At 40.3% G+C, this 26,674-nt stretch overlaps 1 protein-coding gene across 33 annotated transcripts in view; it reads right to left on the minus strand.

Moving 5' to 3' along the window:
• Positions 1–26,674, minus strand: part of adgrl2a (adhesion G protein-coupled receptor L2a) — an 89,245-nt gene that overhangs the window by 45,723 nt on the left and 16,848 nt on the right. For 32 of the 33 annotated variants that reach the window (XM_058639231.1, XM_058639227.1, XM_058639235.1 and 29 more), the window contains exons 2-3: positions 23,268–23,452; positions 5,262–5,475 (exon numbers count right to left, since the gene is read on the minus strand). In XM_058639231.1, the coding sequence (XP_058495214.1) occupies positions 5,262–5,475; positions 23,268–23,343 (290 nt within the window). In that variant the 5' untranslated portion in view covers positions 23,344–23,452. Of the gene's footprint in view, positions 1–5,261; positions 5,476–23,267; positions 23,453–23,627; positions 23,701–26,674 lie in introns of those variants that run through there. The other variant, XM_058639224.1, reaches the window with a different exon arrangement.

Genomic DNA, 26,674 nt, shown 5'->3' on the forward strand with positions numbered 1-26,674 from the left:
TCTAGCTCCATTTCATCTGAAATGCTGATGAGGTTCATGGCACAATTATCAAGGCAGACATCTCTCTCAAGAGGCAAGGCTGTTGATAGCAGACAGGCCACTGAAAAATTAAATAATTTCCAGGGCCAAAGAATGGCACCGGAAAAAAAAAAAAAAAAAATCCATTTGAAGACAGGACATGAAACACACATGCCCCACACACACATCACATGTATGTTCCCTTCAACATTAGTATACTTAGAGTATTTTCTAAGGGGGGGCTCCAACAGCGTTTCAGGAAATAGGTTGTTAGGAATTAACCATTAGCATCCTGCTTTCAACTCGAGGTCTGACCCAATATCCGGCTACGGCATCCCAGAAACTTGTAATTACTGTCATATGCGTGTGTTTATGCAATATTTGGTGTTGGTGGTGGGGGTCCAGTCTATTACAGAGTCAGTACTGCTGTCTGACTCATATCCGGCCATCAACAGCAATGTATTATTAAACCAGCAAAGGTGTATCATCATGCTGCTGAATTACGTCATAAAAAATAAAAAAAAGGCTCTTGTATTTTTCCTCAGGTCAAAATGTTCGACATTTAAAAGAAAGCAAGAAGGCAGTGGTGTCACATTCATGCAAAAAGCTAAAAAAAAACTAAAGTAAAAGGAGATAAGTCACAGGGTCAGCCTTCAGATATGAATCAAACTTTTTATTTTATTTTAAATTGTTACTGTACTTTGCACTGCACTAAAACAACCTTACGACAAATTATTTGATTCAATGTTGCAAACAGGGCTGGGTAATAATGAAAAAACAATTCTATATTACAATATAAATATAACAAATATTTCATAGATATCAATATCATTTCATTTATCAAACAGATTCCAACCATCACTTGAAGCAAAACTCAATCTTTACCCATCACATTTAATCACTATAATTACGATATCAACCAATTTGAACCCTTTTCTACTTTTCTACAGTTGAATTTGATTTCAGCTGATTCATTTTTCTCTTTTTTCAGATTCATACATATATATTATGAATATGTACAGTATATGATAACATTAGTGATCTGGCTCATCAATATGATAATATGATATTGATTTGCAACATTGCCCACAATAATCTAATAGTTAATGAATGAATAGCAATCAAAAGTACATGTCATAACCTGACAGCATATGTCTGCATCTACTGTTTATCTGCCTTGTTGTTATTATTATTCATGTCAGTAAACCAATCAAAATCAATTTCCCCCATAGTCTAATGAGTAAAAAAAAAAAAGTTTTTGTTGACATAAAATTTATTGCATGAGTGTTACTTGTTGGCATTAGTAGATGTTTGTTTAATGATGTGCACTAATGACTGTTCAGACACTTTTTAATTTAGCACATCATCGCAGATAAAGTCTTGAGTAGAGAGCAGTTTCATGGCTCATGAACTTGTGTACACCCCTCTGCAACGCCCGAGTTGAATCTGGATCTTTATGAAATCTTAATCTGTCGTGCTTTAAATAAACACTGACACTGGATGTCCAGAGAGAAAGAACAAGGCAGTGTGCTGTCAGGCGGCAACAATGGAGCTCCTCGGAGAGCCCAGCAAGCAGTCCTGTCACTGATATAAATAGTGTAGGCAACGTTATTTGGTCTCGACAAAAACCTGGAAAATACAGCTGATGAATTTTAACATTTCAAGTCAGCTGCAAACAACACTTTTTAAGGAATAAAATATCGATTTAATCATTCAAAAAATATTGTATTTCATTGTTTGAAAAACACACTTGTTCTTTGTGCTGTGTTCTGACCATGGGCGGACCTTAGGAAGGTGCCTTACAGCGACTAACAGCAACGGACAGCCACTCCAAGCCCGTGACTACTTCCTGTCCATTGGGCTGTCGCTCCAAAACTCAGCAGCCAATCAGCAGGCAGCTTCCTAAGGTCCGCCCATTGTCAGAATTGCAAACAAAACACCCAGGGCGCAAAAAGAACAACCCAGGGAGCTCAGAGAACAAATGTATTTTCAAACAATAAAATACAATATTTTTGAACGATTCAATCGATATTTTATTAGCTTCACAAAAAGTGTTGTTTGCTTCGTGAAAATATTGAATCTAATTGCATATTACATCCCCAATCTACAGGTTAAAAAAAAAAATCCTGATTGATACACACGATATTTAATTAACAATTACTAATAACAACTCACCGCAGTCCAGCTCACGTCTGTCCTCAAATGCCACAGATGAATTTTACAGCCTCTGACAAAGAGCACTGCTACATTGATCATTCTTGAAAATGATACTCTCCTCGGAAAATCCATGAGTGACAGGCCCCAGCCATGTTAGGTTACAACAATCAATGACATTGTCATTGAATACTTACAATGAAGCTCATTAGTCAGCGAGCAATCCATATATTTAGGACACGGGTTCATATTGTATATCTGTATATGTACGGTTTTTGAAAAGTATTAGTCATGATGCGACCGTGTCGTCTTTGCTACTCCTCAAGCTCCTGTGATTAAATCAATTAAAGGCTAAGAACCAGATGGTTGGTGCATTTAAAGTAGTGTTTAAATATATTGAAAGTGCAGTTTTAATCTCGTAGATATTACAGCGCTTGCAATTATACTAATTATCATCAGAGAAGATGAGGAAATGAAATTATTAAAACGAAAAATCCTGAGCAGAAGAACATGAAAAATCAACTCCCTGACTATTATTATCAACAAATTAATTCTTTCAAACTGTACTGCCACGCAGTTCTCACATCTGCTGGAGAGAGGTGTCCACATGAAGAATTCCTGTACAGATTATCACCCACTTGAGTCGACTAATTGCTTGCAGCTGAATGTTCTAATTGAGCCACAACAGTCCTAAGGCTATTTTCATAAAAATCATTGTGCTCATGAATATAATATGCCAGCCAGATATAAAAACAACTTGAAGTGCCAACAGGATCTATCAAAACTCAGTGAAGCCTCGATGTAATTCTCCACACTTCGGGAGCACGTCAGCGTCACGTGCGCAGAAGTGAACACACTTTTCCACACAAGTGATATTTTTCCCTCACACTGAAATTAGTAGGCCAGGGTAATTATGGCAACAAATATTTTTGGCACTTCACTAATTTACTGATTGAGACTGTACAGTAGGATTATTTTTTTACCTCCACAGCATGTGTGTGTGTGTGTGTGTGCGACGGGTTGCCCCACATATGGAAAGTTTCAGCTCAGTTTGGACTTGCGGTGGAGAAATGACGTGCTCCGACTTTGTAATGGTGAACGCAAGCCTTAAATTCAAAATAGACAAAAAACAATATTGCATTTCTTGGACGGGGGATATTTATTTTGCTTGTAAGAACTAAATTGTGTTTTCCAATTTGTGGTTCATTTTCGCATAAAACATAACCGCTCCTCCCCGTTCCTGTAGCTCCCAAGAATTTGAACAGATTAAAAAAAGAAATAGTGTAGGAAATTTTTTACTTGAAGTAAAAATGAGCCATAGTCACTATTTTTGTATCGCTTGATCTCTATTTTACTTTTCCATCGGTATCAGATATAAACCTTTTATGTGAGTTTTTCAACCCACACCAGAGACACCTTTTGTAATCAGGCCCGTTTCATAAAACACACATATTTCTCTCTTTGCTACGAGGACGATAGCTCAGCAGTTCCATTGAAATGCTAAAATCACATTTAAAATAACATCTGAACTATGGCCTCTGGCACTCTTAGAATATGCGCATGAGGAATAAACTTGACTCCTCTACAGGCGCTGGTGGAGAATGTTTGGACGCGACTGTTTTTTCATTTCCCTTCTCTTTTTTTTTTCTTGTCAGGCGGCTCCTGCTGAAAATCTGTGTGTTTGTGCTTCAGTGGACTGTTTTTGTTCAAGCCAGGGTGAGGGCATTGTAATACACAGGGTTGCAAACAGGGAGCAGGCAGGCTGCAGCCTTTAAAGACAGACAATGTGAGTCAGCTATTTGACTTCATCAAACAAGGCTTGACAATAAACCCCCTGAATACAAGGGCTCTACTGTTTTATTTTATTATTATTTTTTTTATTTCCCAAGGCGACTTGCCAGGAGTTGCTGACGGTCTCATACCATCCAATATTTCTCTCTGTGGCACTCATATGTCATTCCATCCTGTGCACTTTGGGCTCAGATGGCATACCTATGTGACAACTGGTCTCATGTATAAGGTCACATGTATACAGTGCAAGCAGTGGAACCCTGCTGAGATGCATGTGAGTGCACGCAGGAACATGTACCTCAGTGGGGTTTGTTTTCCACACCAAATCATCCTTCATTTCACATGAGTGATGACCACAGAGACAGAGGCTTTGCAAATGACGGGTATATCTGTGGTCAGTGATCAATCACTGGGAGTTTAGAAGGCATGGTGTATGTCTCTGCGGTGGTCATGCCGAGTAAAGGATTCACCAGAGGGCCAACACAGAAGAGTGCTACTCTAATGTCAAGTGGCATGTGCTATAAAAAACACAATTACAAGCAAAACACTGTATGCTATTTCTACACTAAATGTCCCATTTAAGGTTAAAATATATGTTGTTTTATCTTGGTGGTCAAAAACTGCTAAACACAATTAATGAATAATTATGTTTGTTAAACACACACACTTCCACCCTTCCACGTTGAACAGATTTCACTAAAAGCGAGTTGCTCGGCTTCACTAATAAGCAGAACAAAGCAAACAGTAACAGACTAATAATGTAAATTGCACATTTGCATGGTAATGTATTTATCAGAGCCAATTACAATAGACGGATGAATTACCTCATCTGAGTTAACGCTGCTGAAAAGTTTATGTTCATAAATGTGAATTTGGTGTCTATTGTGAGTGTCTATGTCATTTTTGTTGGGTTTTTTTTGTTATGTTTTTTTTATTCTCTTTCATTCAGGTTCAGCTGTCTCAGTATTTGGTGCTAACACACTTGGAGTCAGATTGTCAGTAGAGTAACCCAGTCCTAGAGCTGTCCTGTTATTCTCCTTGGTGGAAGATTTTACTCCAAAAGCAGGGGAAGCAGGAGATTATTTTAAACATGGGGAAATTGATGCCAACAGGGGCAACCAGACAAAATTAAATGCTCGACTGTGCTCCAGATATGGTTGCTCAGGGCAACTATGCAACTGTTACTGCTGAGCCCTCTCAATTATTTTCTGAGGGTCCTGCAACTCTGACAGATACCTCATTTAAAAAAAAAAAAAAACACAACTATTGGCACTGCAGTGTGGTGCGTCCACATTTACCTCTGTGACATGATCTTGTAGGCGTCTGGTAGATAGCAGTTGATGTTCTCCATCTGGAAAGGGTCGGCGTCGCAGATCTTGTCATCCGTTCGGCCATAGTTGGCACTTTCAATCATTATGACATCACTTCCTGGACATCGCAGATCGATGGGATAACCCTCGCAGGACAACTCCCTCCGTACTAGGCCAAATGGCAGGGCAGCTCGACTGAACCCTGAGAAGAAAGAGAAAGAGCTCTATCAGTGAAAATGGAAGCATAGTTTGGCTGGCAAGGGGGAAGAAACAGAGCTGCATAAACGCAAAAGGAACACTTGCTTGCTCGTAACCAGTAGGAATAATTGCTGATTAAAAGAAATTGCATAGCTACGTCATACTGCCTGACATGCTGTACGTCAGACTGCCCCAGTGAGCTGTTAGTATCTCAAGTAAACACACTAATACTACACCTACAGCCACAATGAGATCCGACATGACAGACAAAAGAAGCCCAAATTAAGAATTTATTTTCCATGCCGTTTTATTTTTAAAAAGTCAGCCACCTGTTTTTTCGTTCTTTCCTTTTCTTTGCCACGCGGCTGTTTCATGTTTCATTTCAATATGCGAATATACTGTCATCACCACAGGCTCACGAGTCACTGGAGACTTGTGGTTTACTTGCAATGCACATTTTTGTAAGCAAAACAAAAGAATACAAAAAAGCATCAGTACAACATTAGTGCAATTTAATCCACATTGCAGTGCTGACAGTCAAACCAAAGCCAGTGGGAGGCTGAAAAAAGAGAAGAGCGTGTATGTATATGCGTGTGTTTGTGTGTGTTCTTGTATTTGTTACCGCTTTAGGACCTTTTGAGGACCAGTAAACCTCATGGAAACCTGGTCCTGATGAAGCAGAGCTCATTTCTCAGGAACTGGATAAGTTAAGGGGCTGGGTGTGAATCATGGTTAGGTTTTCGTTAGGCATTAAGTGGGAATGATTAAGGTTTAGGATAGCGCTTCGTTTATATCAATGTAGTGTCCTAAGAAGAATAGCTGCTGCACAAACCCGTGTGTGTGTGTGTCTGTCTGTCAGACAGGGTGAGGGGGGTAGGAAAAATAGAAGAGAAATCAATATTGTGGCTTTGTGCTGTGCAAACGTGAACAATGCCAAAAACCATATTTACACTGTGAACCCACGACTAGTGAATCTCCACATTCAGAACTATACCAATCCAAATGTGAGATATTTTGAGTCAGAGCAGCATTTTACATGTCAAGTGTTAGAGGAGAGTGGCTTAAAGCTTAAAAAACTGTTTTAGATGTGCCTTTGTGACCTAAATTTGCCAAGTATTTCTCCATTTGAGTCTCTAAATAACAATGTTACATGTGACTTGATGTTGTCTCTGTTTCTAAGCATCTATTCCCCTAATGACATTGAAAATACAGTGTAGCTACAACCTCCCCAGTCACACCAATCCATATGGACATTTGATATTTACTAAGCACTTTTCTTGAGTCATCCTGTGAGATACACTTAGTGCAACTGTTTAGTTAAAAGGTTTATTTTAACCCACTGGACGCTCCATTGCTTAACTACCAATAAAATTATCTCTGTCTGATTAAATGCTACGCTGCGATGGCAGGGGATTAGCATTCTGTATAGTGCCGCACACCAGGAGATGCTACTGTGATATTTTCCAAAGGAGATAAATGTCAGTTTGCATTGCCTGATCTATCACTTGTGCACCAATAAGGTTAAACTGCTCCTTTTAAGGTTGTCTATGAAAAGCACAGGGTAAACTGAGGATATGGGGGGGGACAGCAGCTTTTCTGGCCTATTTATCCTCTATAAGACATAACAAGTTTGATTTTCTACTTGCTCTTTTGGAAGTCACACTTTCTCGTGTGACCAATAGTCATGAAAAGTAAAGGCTTTCAAATGTCGTTTCAGCCATATGGGAAATAAAATAGTCACACTCTTTTTTTATCAGAGAAGCTGGCTTGAAAGAAAAAGCCCAACTGGAAAAGGAATTAAAGGAATGGTATGTAGGATCAGTATTTTGACAGCAAGTTTACAACAGCTTCGTCTGTTTACGACAACATAAAAAATAAAAATTAAAGAAATATATGCCACACAGCTTCATATTGTTTTTCCTAATATGTTACCTAATACATTATCATGCCATACATGCTGTACTCCATTTGCCTTCTACTATAGTGGTCATAAAGACATTTATGCGAACACACGCGGTGCTGGCCTACTTTTGAAGTGATTTGGCTCTTTGGCCGTGTGCAAGAGTTTGAATCCAAATCCACGGCCAAAACACACTGATCCTCCGCGTCCCAAGAACGCTGTTAAAACATCTAAATCACTCCGCTGTGCCTTTGCAATCACCGCTTCTGCATTTGGGATTTAGAATTGATGCAGTCTCTCTGTTCAAATGGGAAAACTGAGACCGGAGCATTGAGGAGGTAAAAGTGTGCTTGAGAATACGACGAGACCTCGGGTGATATACACCAGCAACTTTTCAACCCATGCTGATGATAGGCTCTGTAATAATGATGCATTTTTGTGTTCAAATCAAAGTAAATTGCTGTCCTTTTGCATGCCAGCTGGGTTTGTGCATCGTGGACCTTCTCTCTATTGATTAGACCTTCATGCTAAACTACTTTCTCACCCTGGTGTCAGATGGTACTTTTGGTACATGGGGAGATGAGGGACACAGACAAATCAATGTGGGACTCAGAAATCCGGTAAACTAATTCCAGCTCCATGCATGACCATAATACACGTGGTCTTTCATTTTCTGATATGTTTCTAATACGTTACCAAATCAAACTCATGAATTATTTGTTGTGATCATATGAGATATTTGTGTGTGAAATGTGTTTCATAATTGTGTGCTTGTCGTACCCCTGTGTTGTGGTCATACTGGCCCTGACCACTGATCTGCAATTTCATCAAAAGCACATACAAACCAAAGTACATACAAATTGTAAAATACACACATTAAAAGCTGTTCTGTGTATAATTAAGTTATTTTATATTGAATAATGAAAGGGTTTTCACTTTTCATACAGATGCGATGAAATCAAAACACCATAGGATCAGGGGTGTCCGAACTTGGCCAATGGTCACTTCAGTTTTAACAGTAACATTTACATACAAACACACTGTTTTATAATAATTTTCATTTTCATTGTTACAATTATCATTTTTAAATGGAAACCACGCAGTCACATCTGAAGTCAAATAACACAACATAATATGAGATGAGTGAATATATCAGTCTGTCACAGGTGGGTTTCAAATCCGGGACTCTGGTTTCACAGCGCAACTCCTTACCAGCTGAGCTAATGGGGGTGACATGTGACTGAGGCCGATTTTCTGTCCTAGTCCCTCCCTGGTCATAAATAATACATTATAAAACTGAAGCTGCTGGCCGTAAAAAAATCTCACCAAGGGCCGTGATTGGCCTGCGGGCCGGACTTTGAACATGCCTGCCATAGATCATAATGTGACATGACAATGCACTGCAAGCACAACAGAATGAAATATTCATAAAGAATATTTTTTTGCCCAAGGACCATTAGAATAACTATTTGTAGATTATGATATCACACGCAAATTATTTACTTCTCATATGGTAGCGGAAAAATGATTTAAGAATGTCAATATGTCGTGAAATATTGACATTTCTTCTCTACGTTTACTTTGAGCTTTTGTGAGAAGTCTTCTCAAATCACCTTGTAGAAAATCAGAAGCGTCTCCGGTGGCGTTCTACCTCTGCTCTTCCTATGATTCGGAAGCGGCTGCCGAGCGAACAAAAAAAATGGTGCCACACGCCATTGATGCACACTGGTGCCAAAATAGAGCCACATGACACTTACAAAACTCAAAGGAGAAAGTGAGCACTCTCCTCTTCACAGGTAGCACACACTTCAGACACCTCCTCCAAATATGAGATGTTAGTTACTTGCTTTGATGTACTTTCACTCTGATAGTGCATCAAAACCTACACATGGGTTGAATAGGGCAATGAATATCAATCAAACACCTTAGAAGCCGAGAGTTACATTCTCCGCACGGCAACTAATTGCGGGAAAGCCATGTGTCCCGGCAGAAACAACTGGAATTACTTACTGCCTTACATTTGTAGGCATCTGTGAGTTCATGTCTGTCCATATGCAAGTTTGAAGGAATTTTGTCGTAAAGTACATTTATAATATAATATAATATAATATAATATAATCAATGTTTTAGCTCTGTATCAGAAGTAAGCTTCGTCCATAGTAACACACCCTTACATTAAATTCACTTACATTAGGAGGCTGTCTCTTTACAGATGGTTGCAGAGTTGCAGAAAATACTATTAATAAGACATGGCTATGGTGAAATGCAACAGAGGGGATTTCTGTTCTTGGACTAACTAAGTGGAACTGTTACTGACAGGAAATTGTAGAAACGCTTTGCATTTACCACCAGTATTTGAGTCGTAACTAGTAAGATCCAATTGTTAAGAGACTGCATCATTATCTCACTTTCTGCTCATCCAGAAATGTCCAATGTTCTCCATGTTAGGGGCATGAAAAACCCAAAGTAGTGTGAACAGCAGGTGGGAAAAGAAGCCATGAAGTCATGCATTTTCAAAATAGGAAGTGCAAGTGTGGATGTAGCCTTATGGTAAAATTTAATTAGCAATGGTGGATTTTGACTCTGATGAAATCCACTTGTGTCATGCACTTTAGACTATAAATTGAGGCTAGTTAAAATAGAGCCAAAACAAAATATGTGGAAAAACTCAATCCTGTGACCATGGCAACATAGTGCAGCAGAGAAATGTGGCTAAAGTCTTCTCATGGCCTTGTTGACACTCCCTAATCAGCCATTCTGGTCTCGCATCCACCCCACCGCCACTAGAAAAAACATTTCAATTCCTCCTCATGTGACAAGCACTGTACTGAGCAGCGATCAGTGCCATCGTACAAAGGCAAACCATGCAGTCGGGGCTCCACTCTTTCTTTGCACGGATTAAAACTAGACTACAAGCCCTCAATCTACCGTTCCACATCCAACAAGTGTAAATAACTGTTGTGGTTGAAGTGGTTTTGTGTCTTGCCATCAACAAAACAGCTGTTTGCTTTAATATAATATGTGATCACTAAACCTTTTGACATGACCTTATGGTACATGTTGTTCTCATGTGTTAGTAATTGATTTTGATTGGTGTACAGGACCTCCATTTCCATGGGTAATAGCACTTTATTACACCAATGAGGAACCTCTATTTAAAGCTTCCCAGGGTGGCATTTACTACCATGTAACCTTTGTGATGATTCCACAGCTGAAGAACTGTGAGAAACTCCCAAATGTAAAGGGGGACCCATTATGCACCATCTCTTTGGTGCTGTAATGTTTTAATCCTTTTGTTTCCACTGATGAGCCAAATCAATTGGAAATTGACCATCTGGTAGGATATGACTGTAACTGAGGCTGAGGTAATAAAACCAAATGCCTTCCTATTTCACAGAAAATAGGAGTCATTAGGATCTCCATCAGCCATGTAGGGACAGCCTACCATGCACAGTCCTCTGAAGCTTGACATTATTGTGATGAATTTAGGAGACATGTCATGAAGGACGTGTCAAGTATATGAAGATGGAATCAGCTTCGGGAACAGCCATACATTTACTGAGTGCAAGGCACATGATGTGTGTTGATTATGCAGCATAAAGGACATATTAACTCGGGGCTCCCCCCCTTTGTACCTGGCATTAAAATGTGTTTTCTGTGATCGGACGTTGGCGCTGTAGTCTGTTGCAGAAGAAGACGGAGGATGACCGTCAAGATCGGATTGCAATCGGATCTTGATGTGGACACCAGAGAGGCATGTTAATAACACGTGTAAATGCATGTGGTGAAGCGCTATCTGATCGCTATCTGATGACAGAAAAGGTGTAAAGCAGGGCTGCACGATATTGGAAAAAACTGACATTGCGTTGTTTTGTTTTTTTTGCCAGGCATATTGCTATATTAAAAAAATACAAGAATTCATATTGTAGAATTGTAAACCTTATTTCCCTTTCGTTCTCCTGTCTTTGTTTCCGCTATTATATCTGCAATGTGTGTTACAGCACAACTTCAAGTCCCGGCATATGTACTACAGCCAACGGAGACACTTCCTGATGTAAACAGTTTTAAAGATAGTTCAGGGGCAAAGCAGAGGCTCGTCAAAAGGTCCATTCAGCCACTCATGCTGCCGTCATTGTGGCCAGAGCACAAAAGAGGTCTGCAGATTATTTTGATGTGAAACCAGATAATTTTTTCTGTCAAGAGCCAGACTTAAGTGTGACAGGGACGCTCCTGACGCTTGTCGTCTAACGTTAACACAGCCCTTTGATTTATCTCGTTATTCTGACGGGAGCTTAACAGCTGCTTGTAAATGAGCTAGCATCTCCGCTCAGCCAACCATTATTTGGCACTCTTGAGCCAACAAGGTCACATGCTGGGGGGGGATTTGGGGTGAAAGAAATGTGTGGCCTATAGAATTAGCTCTGCGGACACAGGAAATACAGCTTGAGGTCTCCGGGTGTCTCCGCCACCCCAACCCTTTTCACAGTCTGTGAAGAAAAGTCATTTTTAAGTCAAGACTCTTCCCACAGTGCTGATTCTATAATCCAGAATCTCCTTTACAACAGGATGTGTTCTAAAGAAGTCATGTCCACACAGGGGAGGAGAAGAAGAAAGAAAGTATTGCATATATCCTGCAAACAGCAGAGTATGAGATAGACTGCTGACTGTGTGGCCATTGTAAAAAAAAAAGGCAGATTTTAATATTCTTCTGAATTTCTAAATATTGAAAGAAACTTAAAAGTGCATATCTGTTTTCTGCTTTGTGTGTTGAAAGCTGATGTCATTTTTGAGCGTGGCTAACGGCAAACGACAGTCGCTCATGTAGAGGTTTTTTTCTCCCCTGTAATTCAGGCCAGAACATCTGTAGATTATAAAAGTCTTTGACAACCGATGTTGAAACTATGCCATATGTATCACAGAATAGACTGACACAAAATCCTAGCTCATATTTATATCTGAGTTGATTGGGGGGGGGAAAAACCCCAGTCATTCTAGGAGAAAGGAACGTTGATTTTAATGTTCTTATTTTAACCATTCATGATGCACAGCATTACACAGAACACGGATCGGCATGCATCCGTCGAGGTCTGTGTGAAGGTGGGTGCACAGCAAATGCAGAGATTCTCCTTTTTGCACATTTGGCAAATGTTGCTAATTTTATCTCTGAAGTCACACTACAAATGCATTTGAATCTACTTGCAGAAAAAAAACAAGAAATAATAATAAAGACACACCCAAGCAAATACTCACTTCATGTGTCAAAATACGTGAAATATACTTGTGCAGGGAGAGGGAGACGGAAATATTGGTCGAAGAAAAAGAGGCAAAGAGCAGCAGGGGAACCAAGCATTCCAGCCTCATTTGTATTCTCCACCATCCAGTTCACTCCAGTTCATTTACATCTCTGCTACCTCCATAGCAACAGCAGGGGGGCTATCAGGAGCATCTTTGATATAGGTACATGACTCTGAAAAAGATCTTGTCATTTCTCTCGGAAAAGACACAATGAAAGAAGACAGATTTTTTTTTTTTTTTCCTCACTTGCTCTTAGTGTTAAGGTTGGCTTCTTTTCACAGACCTTACCTCATCTCTAACCAGAGCTTGTAGACACAGGAAATACCATCATTGTACAGGAAAGTGATTTGATTCTGTGGCCTTTTTCGTTCCTTTTCTACTGCTTTATCCTCCACATGATGGCTGCGGGGGGCTGGAGCCAATCCCAGCTAACATGAGGCGAACAGCGGGGTACACCGTGGACCGGCCGCCCAACCGTCGCAGCGCCAACATACAGAGACGAAACAACCATTCACTCTCACACTCACACCTATGGTCAATTTGGAGTGTCCAATTAACCTAATCTGCATGCTTTTGGGCTGTGAGAGGGAAAGCGAGCCCACACGCACTCTGGGACAACATGCAAAACCACCGGGATCCTTCGTGCTGTGAGACAACAACCCTACCCGCTGCACATATGACACATTCTGTGGCTTAGCGCTTGATTTCACTGTGTCCAGTTGCAGATTATTGCTAGCCAAGACATGTCTTAATGTGTACCTGATATAGAAGAATTTCAACAGATACAAAGTATTAAGTGTTGTCAGCAGACGGAATGAAAATGCAGAACAGCGGAAGAAAAAGACAGCCTCATCAAATTCCATATACACTTGTATGTAAATCAACCTTTAGGCCTAATTACGCTCTGCGGCGCTCATCAAGGTCATAAATCCCCTTTTTTCATAATGCATTATTGACTTCACATCATCTGCACATGTCGGCTGACTGCACTCACACAAGCACACAATGTCATCTAACTGTCTAATATCGGATAGCCCTGGGGCCAGGTGGTATGTGTATGCGTGACTGTGTGTTTGTGTGGGACAGCGAGAGAGAGAGAGAGGGAGAGAGAGGGAGAGGGAGGAGAAGTGCTTTTTAGGTCACACAAAAAAGCAAGGACATCTTCTGGTAATGAAATGGCTGTGGTGACCATCAAACAGTAAATTCTGCCTCATGGTCCTTAACAAACAGACACTGGTAGATTTGAGCCTTAAACAGTGATACATTATTATTATTATCAAAAACAGGCCAAGGCCGGCTGACCATTGTATTGCACTTTTGTGATACGTTTAAAGACGCAGGGAGTAAACATCCTTCAAAATTCATAAAATGACTGATTTCTGAGTTAGCGGTGTGTGTGCGTCAACTGCAGTGACACCTTTAGTGAGGCGACTACATTTAAAGCATGCTTTGCTTCATAAGTGGGGGGCTGATGTGGTGATTTATTCCCAAACAGAACTGATACAGGGCTGGCCATAAATGATAGTGCCTTTTAGCAACAGAAAGCTCTTTGGACCTCATTACTCAGCCTTATCAGTGACAATTTCATACGATATCAAATGATAGAGAGTTTAAATGCGATAAGAATGTTAGTCATATTTCTTGCGAAAGATTTGTTTTCTCTTTTCTTAGACCGGATATGTGGTGTGTTTGTCAGCTCATGCTATGGTCGGTCTATATATAATTTCCTCCATTTTTGTCCTCAGGACTCGGAATACGTCGGCACACCAGACTTCCCTCTCCGCTCCGATGAAGCCTTTGATGCTCTTCGATTCAATAAGGAAACATTTCCCAATGGGTCACCACAAGTGACAAGGGTCCATCTGCTTGGTTTGCATTCCCAGAGTGCACTCGCGAAGGTAGACCACAGCAGTGGTTCCTGTTCCTGAGACCGTGCTCATGTGCATGCATTTGTGCCATATTATTCAGCTGCTTCAACTGACCCCTGCCTGGCATTTAAATTCCCTGACCAACTGGGTAGTCATGCCCCGGTGACACGACTGCTGCTCCTACTGAATTCTTTATGCAGCTTTTATTCAGACAACTGCAGACTCGCCTCGTTCTACGCTAAGTGTTTTTTTTTTTTCTTTTTTTATGTGACACAGTGCTCCTTTAAATATATACAGTACATTGACCTTTTTTTTTTTCTTTCGTCTCCTGCCTGTTTCCACGTGTGTTCTGCAAACCGACGCCGTACTTATGTGACCATTGCAGCACAAGAGAAACTAAAGCATTTCTTGTTTGTGTTCCATCTTCTAGTGGTTGAAGAAAAGGCTGGCAAAGTTCAAATTGAATTTACTCTCGTTTCAATTTGTCAGTGATGTATTGGCTGCTTTTCCTAATAATCCAGAGCCTGAATCTGATCATGATGACTTTCCATTGCATATGTAAGCAAACTGATTGTTCACTCGCTCATTGCCAAAATTTCTTTGATTAAAACAGATTTAGACTTGGATAAACCCCGTTAGTCAATAGACTAAGCCTGAGCTTCCTAACTTTCACACACATTTCATCTGTTTTCAGCCATCGTATTGTCACAGCAGGGACCGAAGCTCTCATCTAAAGATCTATCAGATGTCTGCCGTATTTATTTCCCGTAATTATTGCTTATTGATATTTAAGATATAATTTGGGGAGTCTGTGTGAGTTTGTGTGTGATTGAAATTAATGCACAAGAGCAAGCGTGATGAGGCTATTCTCCAACTGAGCAGCAAGCCTTATAAAAGACACACTTGTACAAACAAGAGTTGTTTGAAAATGAGTAATTGCATTTGATATTGATCTGGATCACTTTTTCACCGGGGAGAAATATCTTTGACGACTATTGTCTTTATCCCATCATCAACTCGAGAGCTGCGTTTAAGAGCGGCGGCCCAAACCTATGACATATGTGTCATTATGACAATTTCAGAAGATGAGATGCGTGGGGTCAAGTTGTAGTGATCTACTAGTGATCAAATAATAATGAGTAAATGTAAACTTGGTGAATTACCCTCTATGAATAATGCCATACATAAATAAGGCAATGGGCCAAAACAACGTTGTTGTAGACTGAGGAAATATTTGAGCAGTTTGCCTTTGGTCAGGCAGGTTTTAGACAGGCCTCCTTATTAATTAAGGGCAATTACAACTTTGTACAAATGAGGAAAAAAAAACTGAATGTATCAATGAAACCCTGAGTGTCCATTTATGAAGCTTGTTAACTTACAGAGTTTCTTCAAAGGCCCTGCTTCTAAATCCTTTATATTAATGGGTGTAGTTTACAGGAGCCTCTTCAGGATTTATAGCTGCTCTAAATCAGGACTGAAAGCACGAGGACGAAGAGGATTTCCACTAAGGGCAAGTATGAATATCTTGCATCTGCCTCTTGAGTGTTAACAGTACAGTCAGCGAAATCACAAGCATTATAGGATATATTATGATCCCTCAAAAGAATCTTTCATTAAATGTTGTGCACTCACTTTTCAATGCATGGCAGCCAAATCAAAACCACACTTTCCAGTGAAAAATAGGCATTTTAGCTGATATGCAACAGAAAACATACAGGCTTGTGTCAATGAAAGTTCTCAAATTATACTTGCTGAATGTCTTTATTCCTAAAGTGGAATTTATGGTCAGATCAGTTAGTGGAGAGAGTAAACTGCTCACTCTATATAACTCACCGTGTGAAGCCTAACAGTAAAGTGTGCAGTCAACAGTCAACATCAGCCTGCAATTCACATTAAAAGCTTTGCTTTATATAGATAGCGATTGAATATTGCAGCGCTGCACTCTCTGTGACCCAACCACTGCAGTCTAATCACATTGAAATCCCACAGTATTACAGTGGCAAACAGGAAACCACACTACATATGCCCTTTGACCAGCTGTGCAGTTTCATTTGTCTGGCTCAAGGTGTACATGCTGGTTCCTGTTTGAAATACCATCTACACTGGATAATCAAAAACATTCTCCTCGTCCGCCCCTTCCAGACAGCACTTCATCAGCAGCCGTTGTGCGAGGTCCATCTGCAGTCCTTGATGTCCACTACACAGCAACATGTTGTCATATGGGAAGCTTCAGGTATTTGTGCCTTTTTTATAAAAAAAATAATAATAATTTGATTCTCCAGGCGACCTGAGATAATGCCAAGTTTTCCTTCCACTACCATGGCTAAAATCAGACAACAAAAAAAGCACACATTTTCAAATGGAGGCATATCTCTGACAAATTGAAGCCTGCTTACAGAAAGACGCCCATATGTCGCGAGTCACATCTGCCCCAGCCAGATCAGAGACGACCAACAAAAGCACAAAACAATAAATGCACCATGAATAACAGGTCCGTGCTTATACAGTAGATCACTACACTGGAGATCGAGAAGTCATATCTGTTTTCCCATATGTGGGATTCAGTGAGGAGACTGTATGGTTTCTGAGAACATGTTTTGTAGATTGTTTGGGATACAGTTGTAAGGGACCCACATCATTCTACCAGGGAAAGAACAAAGTTAGACAAAGCATGACAGTAAACTACAAGGCAGATATGTAGATGGGTGACTTATCTACGAGATCCCACCCAGCAGGAACCTCTGCAAAAAGAAGGTCGGTTTAACGCTAAGTCTGAAGACGTGTCACGCTGAACCACTCTCCAAGGCAAGAGTGAGACTTAATTAAGACCATGTTAGAGACTGAGCCATGTGTTGAGAAACAAAGTCCTGTGGTTTGTGTGAGACATGCACAAGACTAATGACTTAATAGACAAATGGCCACATGTTTGCTCGGGAAAAACATGTTCTTGGGTTAACAAGGAAAACATACAGCTTGGGAAGCATGAAATAAATTAGATGGAAGGGGAAAAATAGTCTCAAAAATAGCATTTCCATTGTCTGTGCCACAACTAAACGAGGCATAATATCTCCTGTCTGAACTGCCGCATTGGTGTCCCATCCAAAATCTCAGCATGAGTTACGGACGGTGACAGTAAACAACAAACTAATGATGCTTCCCAAGGTTATCACGGCACAAATAACTATTAAGAAGAATGCTAATGCTGCAGCCCAAGCTCACAGACACCAACATACAGTTAGGGACCGTACACAGGAAAACAAGTTCAGGAGAATCCATTTAAGTTTGGTTTGGAATGGAGGCTGTGTTTTGAGAGCACACAAACACTTATTTTCTTTCCTTAGTCCCCCTAGCTTGGTTCATTCAGTCTCTGTTTCTGATTATATCCTCTGTAATGTATACTTTAATTAAAGTTATATTTTAATAGAAAGTTTGTACACAGCACACATGCTTTATGGGCATGCTCCACATCCTCTTCTCCATTTTTGGTGTATTTCTGTAGAAGCCTTACAGCTCCACGTACAAGCCTATACTACAGCGTTTAAAGTCCTTTTGGGGGCTTTGTGTGGATGAAAATATTTCTTGACACAATGCTATGTTTACATTTTCTCCCATGCCATGTTTAAAACTTTTTTTAGAAACTAAAAAGAAAAGATTGTACAGGGAAAGTTCTGTTGTTCTGTGTGGATAAGGCCTTAACGATGAGTTCCATAGGGAGTCAGTGGAGCATTGTTTAACTGCCCCAGTGGCAATGCAGGTGAAGGGAGGGGCCACGGTGGGGTGGGAGGGAAAAGGGTGGCAAGATGTCAGAGCTCCACCATTCTCCTGCATGACAAACACCCACCTGGAGCCAGCTGTGACAAAGCCCTAATCCACAAAATCCCTCCTTCCTTTGCTGAAGATCCTAATGAGGATTTGAAGTGCTCAGCAGGGAGGAGACCCAGGGGCTATGGTTACACCTTGCCACTGCTTGCTCTCCCACTCTTTGTCTCCTTATCTCCTTATTGGCCAAGCCTGGATGGCGATGAAAGAGACATGACAGCATGGTGGGCCTTCGTACACAGGCCCTACGCCCGCCTGGCTCCATGGGAAGCCTGATTCCCCAGTCTGCTGCAAATAACTGAGATGACATCAAGCAGTGGGGGAGAAGACAAAACCAACTCAAGTTGTTTGCCTAAGACATAAGTGAGAAAAAAATTTACCCCTTAGCTTTAATTGTCTCAATGCTGTCTTCAGTATAAATCAGTGACAATTAATAGGTACATTAGTATTACCTTTTCAAATGACCTTAAATACCAAGTTAAGTGGTCGGGGAATGAAGTGGTGTACATCAAAGGATCTATCTCTACTCCCCATGGCTCTAATTGACAGATGGTATTAAAATGTTAAAGTGAAGCTACTGAGAAGGAAGCCCCTGGTCGAAAGAATGAGAAGCCGATCATCAGAGATAAACAAACACACGGCCTCTGCAGAATTCCCTTATGTGTGGATTTACTTAACTTGATTCAAATTAACCTGCTGGCTGCTGGTCTGCATTCCATGACAAAGATCACGCTGAGGTCAGGTCACAAGAAATGTTGTGTGGGCGCAAAGGAAGTTGAAGATTTGTCATATTATGTATACAACTATTCATGAAGTTGTATACATAACTTTGATTTTGTGGTTACAGCAAGGCCACGCGGGGCAAATGGGTTGTGACGCAGCCGAGAGTTGCTCAGCCCTGTTCTCGAAAGCTCTGGCTTACATTAAGCCCAGGGCTTTTACTTTTAGTAATTACATTTCAGAACACCTTGATTGTCTATTTCATTCTATTCACTTTGAGATGAAGGCTTCAAGTCTCTTTTTTCTTCCTCTTACATAGTACAAAAACAGGACTTTTAAAAGTGTCCTTCCTTGTTGCCCTTGAGAAGTCTCAAGTGCTTCAAACCTTAAGCATTTTGATGAGAAACAATGGTGCGGCTTCAGGATGTAGAGAAGTAAAGGAAATTCTCAGTATCAGGTTTGTTCATACGAGTTTTGTCACTGAAAAACAGTTTTTTTATCAAACTGAACTCATGACAAACTCTTAATAACCTTTCATATACAGGCACAAACAACACAGGGTCCACAGTAATAAAATAACAACATGAAATTCATATCTCTTTAACATCAAGATAAGCAGGAATAAACATGGCGATCGGCTCCTTCGCCATTGCCAATTTGCCTCTCTGTTAATTCCCTTTGGTGACCTTTGTCCGACAACGCAAACATGCCATAAACAACTAAAACTATGAAGCAGAACTGAAACGTACAATAGCGGAACGCACCATGGAGCACACCAACAACGTCTCATAGGGAACACTTACTGTATCTTTTCACTTCAGTTCCTCTTTCAAACTCGGCAGCACCTGAATGATTTTAGGTCACTGAAAACCCACAGAGTCATTTGACCAAGGAGAAACTTCGGACTGCATCTATTCCCGATGCTGACAAAAGCCAATGCTATTAAATTATTGTTGCTTAAATTACACTGTTTTATGTACTTCAACCATGTATGGTCTTTTACTTCTGTACAGTATGTTATTATTATTTCTTTTGTTCATATATCGTTTTCAATCTAAAGCAGTGCATTTGTCAGGCCACACACTTTGACCTCCATCACTCCCAACACAGAATCCTCCACTTTGCTCTCTGATTTTGCGTCGCCATAATTCTAACAAGCTTCAGTAACAACATTACGTTACATAATAAATTAAACCTAATTTTAGCTGGGTTGCTATGGTGACATTTGCACATATCACCAAATAAAGCTGCTGCTTCAAAAAAAAGCTCTCTCCAAATGCCAAACTTGTTTTAATGTTAAACCTATATATATATATATATATACACACACAATATATACATATACATATATAACTATATAGGTAGGTGAGGGTTGTAGTAAAGTATATTAATTGAAGTGATGGACAGAGGCTGCCACTTCATTAACTACCATCTTAATTAAAAACGCAGCTATGTATATATAAACCTTGAAACTCAACCCACTGCTTTGACAACTAAACTAGCAATAATTTGAAGTCAGATGATTTTTGTATACATATTATCCACGTGAAAGCAATCTAATTAGCAAACAGCAAATGCTGCAATTCAACTGTTTGATTTGTTTGGTTGTTTAACACAGTGAATAAGAGTTTGACTTAAAACTGCCGCTGCAATAGTCTTTCCCCCAAATACTTTAGCCCTACCAAACCAATGTATTCCAGTAATCAATACATTTGTTGTAGGAATGAGAGGGAAAAAAAGGATCAATATCATCAATATCAGAACTGTGACTCAAGCTCTCGATTCTACCTCTACCCTAATGCAACTTAACAGTCTTTTGTTTGAATCTTCTTTTTTACATTCACTCCAAGCCCTCAGTTTGTAAAGTTGACTTTCCCTTAAATACAAATTCAATTTGTGGACTGGCTCTTAAATGAAATTGAATTGAAACTGTTTAATTTACACATTATGAATCTTAAACGTTTTGACTTCTATATTATAACTGTTCAAGATGATATTTAATATCACATGATGTCCATATTAAAACTGATTAAAACACTGATGTTATAATAAGACGCTCCTGGGCACCATTCATGATTCAAGCAATCACAGTGCATTGTACCGTGTTATGATGCGGAGAGAATAAATAAAATGGGTGCTGAGAGGCGGGTCAGCTGCACAAGTACAAACACTGATCACAGACACGCACATACATGTTAACATGTGTCAAAAAAACTGAGCCAAATGTGTAGAAGGGAAAATATTGTGTAGAAGTAGCATCGAAAACAAACACAACCCCCAACAGTTACAGTATCCGTCTTGGCCGTGTGCAAATGGCCGTGTGCATATCTCCTCTGTCAAACACAAAAACTATAGGAGAAAAGAACAACAACTTCAAACTATTTACAGCATTCCACTAACCCATTTAATTCAATTATAAAAATGCATTAAAAAGATATTAGGGGTAGACGCAGTTTAATGAAGCATGTTTACTTGGGGATATTGTTTGTAATGAACTGTTTGTGGGTTGATCTCTGAGGCCGAAATGAGGAAATGGGGGAGTTGGTGTGTGTGTATGTGTGTGTATTTGTATGTGTAGGTGTGAGGAGTGGAGGGGCGGAGGGGTGCCGGGGCAACGAGAGGAAAAGGCGGAACAGCAAATGTCACAAATAACTTCATCTGCTCATTAGAAACAGGCGTTTCTACAGTTTCCGCCTTGCGACACTTCCAAATCATTTTGTTTGCTTTGTGGAATCACCTGTCAACGCTGGAACTCAAAACATGTACCAGAATTCACTCACTTCATCTTCGTCAGATTTAACTTCCTCGTCCATAAGAGTGTGTGTGTGGGTTTTCTCCGGTTTCATCCCACAGTCCAAATGCATGCAGAGGTTAATTGGACACTAAATTGACCATAGGAGTGGATGGTTGTTCATCTCTTTATGTTGGCCCTGCAATTGACCTGTGTGTACCCTGCCTTTCCCCCTGTGTTAGCTGGGAATGGCTCCAATGACCCTCATGTGGAGGATAAAGCGGTAGACAATGAATAAATGAATGAACCATAAGGTGCTGCGTTGCATTGAGATCGTTCACTGGCTTTTCCCACCTCATAAACACGACCAAGTGCCTAATATGGGGGACTTAGTGAAACCCAGGTGCTGCAACATGGGACAGAAACTCCATGAGATCGCAGCAATTGTTCCAAATGCCTGACTACTAAAGACTGATAACTATAAATATGTTCATGTACTTTCTACACAGTACATTAAGTCAGAGTGGTGATTTACTGTATATGGGATACATGCAATTATAAATAGCAAATAAAAAATAGCGACACATGACTCATATTGCCGACCTCTTACATGAAAATTCAAATCTATGCCCAGATGATACTTGCATATGCTATAAATCATGCCAATGTGCCTGACTACAGTGGAAATGAAGCGTCTCGAGATATGACTTTCATCCAAACTTGAAAAAGTAATCCTTAATTACCGAGTTTTGTTAATCAGTAAAGCAGTTATCGAAATTAGTTTGCCAGAACTTCCACAGTTGGCACCAGCAATCCAAAAAACTGTGATGGCTGCTTTGATGTCTTGCACTGAAAAAGATGCCAGTGATATTTACTTTAAACCCAGTCTTGAAACATTTGAGGAACTCACCACTATTCTTTAGATTCAACACTAATATATACAGGATGTAGTTCATCAGACAGTTTGGATACATAAATCTTGCAATTATGGTGCAGCTGAGAGTGATGTAATGAGAGCTATGATTAAAACACCATCAAGCTTTATACCTTTTGATGTGTGAAATATGTGTGTCTTCCATGAGACAGAACATTTAAGCAAAGAATTTACAAATGGATGCAGCTCTGACGCCACTGGGAACAACTGACGCTTTGAAGCGGAAAATCTCAGACAAATCACAATTTACCAACTAATGAAACCGCTCAAGATTGTCCCCCATCCGCCTCTGCCCAGTGTCCTCAGAGCTGAATTACTTACACAAGCACTGCCAGCACTCAAAGGAGCAGCACTGGCTTGAGTCACAATTTCATTGCTCATGTCATATTCCTAGGTAAGATGAAAGAGATCTCTGGCACTGGCTGCCGCCGAGCATTCAAAAGATGCTGTGAAAAAATGCTGGCATAAAAGCAAAAACGATACGTTTTCTTTATGGAAAACAAACAAAGATAGTTTGATATTGACTTACCCTCTGTGGAGTGCACTTGGGCGAGTGTGATGAGAAACCAGCAGAAGGTGTGTAGATTCCACAAGGAGTGTGCCATGGTGCCTGGTGTTGATGGTTTGCAGCAGGTCTGTGCTGTGACTAAAAGGTTCTGATTAAAAAAGTCCAAGCCAACCGGTCTCAGAGACGCTCATCATTGATCTTGTCACCTGTGGAACAGACGAGACAGATGCTCAGTTCAGAGATCAATGTATGCCATGTGTGAACTTCCTGCATGATTTCACAGGACAAGTCACTCATTCACACTTGTTTTCTTTTCTTTTTTTTAATCACAAGGCACTTGACGCAGGACATACATTCCACAAAAAAAGAAATGTGACAAACCTTAAGCTGTGAAATGCTACAAACTCGTGCATACCACTAAAATGAAATGGTCACTAATCCTGGGAGGGGAAATCCCATGATGGCAGCTGAGTGCTAACCACTTCACTGGGGAACGGAAGAGGGGAGGGGCTTTCAAAGAGGTCCCACCCAGTTCATATTCCTGTGACCTATAGCAAGCGATGCTAACCTCGTCAGTGCTGTGTCTAATTATATTTTCTGCACCTAAGCAAAGAGCATGAGTAAGTGAGGTGTAAAACCTTACTTACACAGTTTCCACTGTCCCTCACACAAGATGTGGACTGGTAATCGCAGTGATTTGTCATGTGCTGAGAATTATTCCTCTTTTTTTTTTTATTTCAACTAATAAAAGTATTTGTCGAGAGAAGATGGATCGTGAACAAAACAACTATATAAACTGACACCACATTAAAATGTTTTACCTGACACTAAATGCTAGCATGCAGCTATAATCCTATTGGTTTGCATTTATTTGGTGATAAATGACTAATAAATTGGGAAAAAAAGGGAGGATTAAAAACTTAATATTGTTTTGACAAATATGGATTTTCCGACAATTGGCGAACTGGCAATTCACTTCGATTCAAAAAAGAATATCAAAAGTAACAGTGCTTAGGTTTGAGTGATACTCTACCGACACTAAGTCAGTCAAACAAACAAACAAACAAACACAAATGGTTGTGGCTGACCACAAACCACCTTATCTCTCCAGCTCCTCCCTCTCTCTCTCTCTCACACGTCTTCAAACCAGAATTCCTCTCTCTCCACCTCATCCATACCTGTCCCTCTAGAACCAGTCTGTTTAAATGTTTGTTTTTGCTTTCTATTGCTACAAAAGCAAATGACCTCCTCCCTGTCATGGATACAGTGCTGGAGCTGTGTTTGGGTGAAACCTAATTCCTACCTGCGCGCCCAGGCATGTGTTTCACACTACTAACAACTCCCTTTTGTCTGTGTGTTTACACTGCTGGGCTAAGCTCCGTTCTCTCACTCCCATGAACCATTAGCACGTTCACCATGGGATAAGGCATTGCTCTGGCAACAAGGCACATAGGACCCCATTAGAAACTGTTTTTTTTTTTTGTATTACTTAGCACATTCAAAAACAACATCCCATTTTTTGTTGCACGTCTACCACCTGCGATGGTTTGCAAGGTTCAAGGGACTGAATGTTATCCCTCATACTAGCAGCTAAAAAGAGAACTCCACTGAAAGGACAGTGAAGGATTTGTTTGCCTTGTTCAGTCACAGCTGCCGCAGTCACGTTAGGCCGACTCTTCCACTGGAGAATAACCACGGGATGAGGAGTCTTTGATCCGTTTTGTCTGGGGTCTCAGACAGTGTAATAATTCATCATTGGGAAAACATGCAGAGCGCACACATTAGCTAACAAAGTTATAATTAAGCCTGCCATAATCAGCTCACCTAGTATGACATTACACCTCACCTGAGACCTCTAATTTTAGAGCCATTTAACAGAGGTTAACAGGAACGCAGTGCTGCACCCACAGCGTATTACTTTCAATGGAATAATGTGCAGTCTTGAGACTCGAAAGTTGACAGTTGACAGTTGATCGTGGAGACCGAACACTGGATTCCAACAAAATGCTAACCCTTGTTTTTCATTTGATCTGTGCATGTAGCGCTAATTGTATTTGTCGGGCAAGTGCCCACATATAATCAGCCTACACTAAAGGTTGATGCAGTATAATTAGGCCTTAAGCAGATTGTCTCCACAATAAAGCAGTACAATGATCATGGGGGCTTAAGGATTCTCATCCACGCACACGGTCTTAGCTCTTGCTGTTTTGTCCACTTATAGTGAGACAGGCAACACTTGAATTGCAGCTGAGATCTGAGAGATGATAATCCTATTCAGTCATTTCAGTATCCCCGAATAAGAAATGGAGTGTGAAAACTCAGATTAAAATATAACCAAAGTACTTTCATAATAATAACATTAAATTGGAAGTTTACTTCAGTGCCTGGTGGTTTGATTTTAAGGTCAATGTGTGATGAGCCCTATTTAAACAGAAAAAGAGAAATATACACACAAAATCAGCCATGTCATGCATAATGTATAGATTTCTTTTTGGTATTTTTAACAGAACATTTTACGCTGTCATTGTGAGTTTTTTCCCCCCCACCATCCCTTGCCTTGTCACTCTTTTATCATATAGAGTTCCCCTTTCCCTCCGGTTCACTCTTGCCGGGTTTCCATCATGGTATGGTTCAGTCTGGTACAGTATGGTACGGTTTGGAATGGTAAAGCCCTGGGTCTGGCTTGCGTTTCGAGTGAGAATAGTACCTACTTACTTGGTAGGTGGTGTGTGGGCTGAACCTGATGGCCGTGTAGCGTGACGCCGTACCATTTTACTCTGGTACCCCAAGGGAAGGGTACCAAATAATGGTAGAACAGAAAGAACAGTTGAGACTGGTTATTTTGGTACTCTTCCCGAAATGCACCAAACCGAGCCGTTGCACTCGGTGGAAATGCAGCTTCAGTGACCTCTGCCACTAGCACTATGGGATACGCAAGTCAAGTGCTATTTCAAACACTGATAATATGCCTACTTGACTCACGGCCATGGCACAAGATGACCTGGTTAAAAGCTTTACATGATAGTTTAATTGTTACCTTGCACTAGTTATACATAAATTGTCAAATTGACACTCTCTTGACACCAAAACTATTCATTCATGGCATTTCCTTCCATAGTTTGCAAAAGAAATTATTATAAGCAATATGTTAATAACTAAAAGATCACGTAAGAAGCATTCATTCCAGTGTGTGTGTTTATCTTTGGAGGCTATGGCTGTCCACGTTTATATATGTTTAAAAAAAGGAAAACAACCGCGATAACTCTCAGCCCTGAGATAACAGTGTTGAATCAACATGATTATTCTTGCTACCCTGTCATCATTGCTTAGTGTAAAAAAATGAGGCAGCATGCTTAGCAGACCTCCTGTGTCAGAATGTGAAGACAAAGAAGACGCCTTAAAACTGTTTTTGCCTCCAAGACAAAACT

The sequence above is a fragment of the Solea solea genome, chromosome 9, assembly GCF_958295425.1.
Source record: "Solea solea chromosome 9, fSolSol10.1, whole genome shotgun sequence".
Classification (NCBI taxonomy): Eukaryota; Metazoa; Chordata; class Actinopteri; order Pleuronectiformes; family Soleidae; genus Solea; species Solea solea.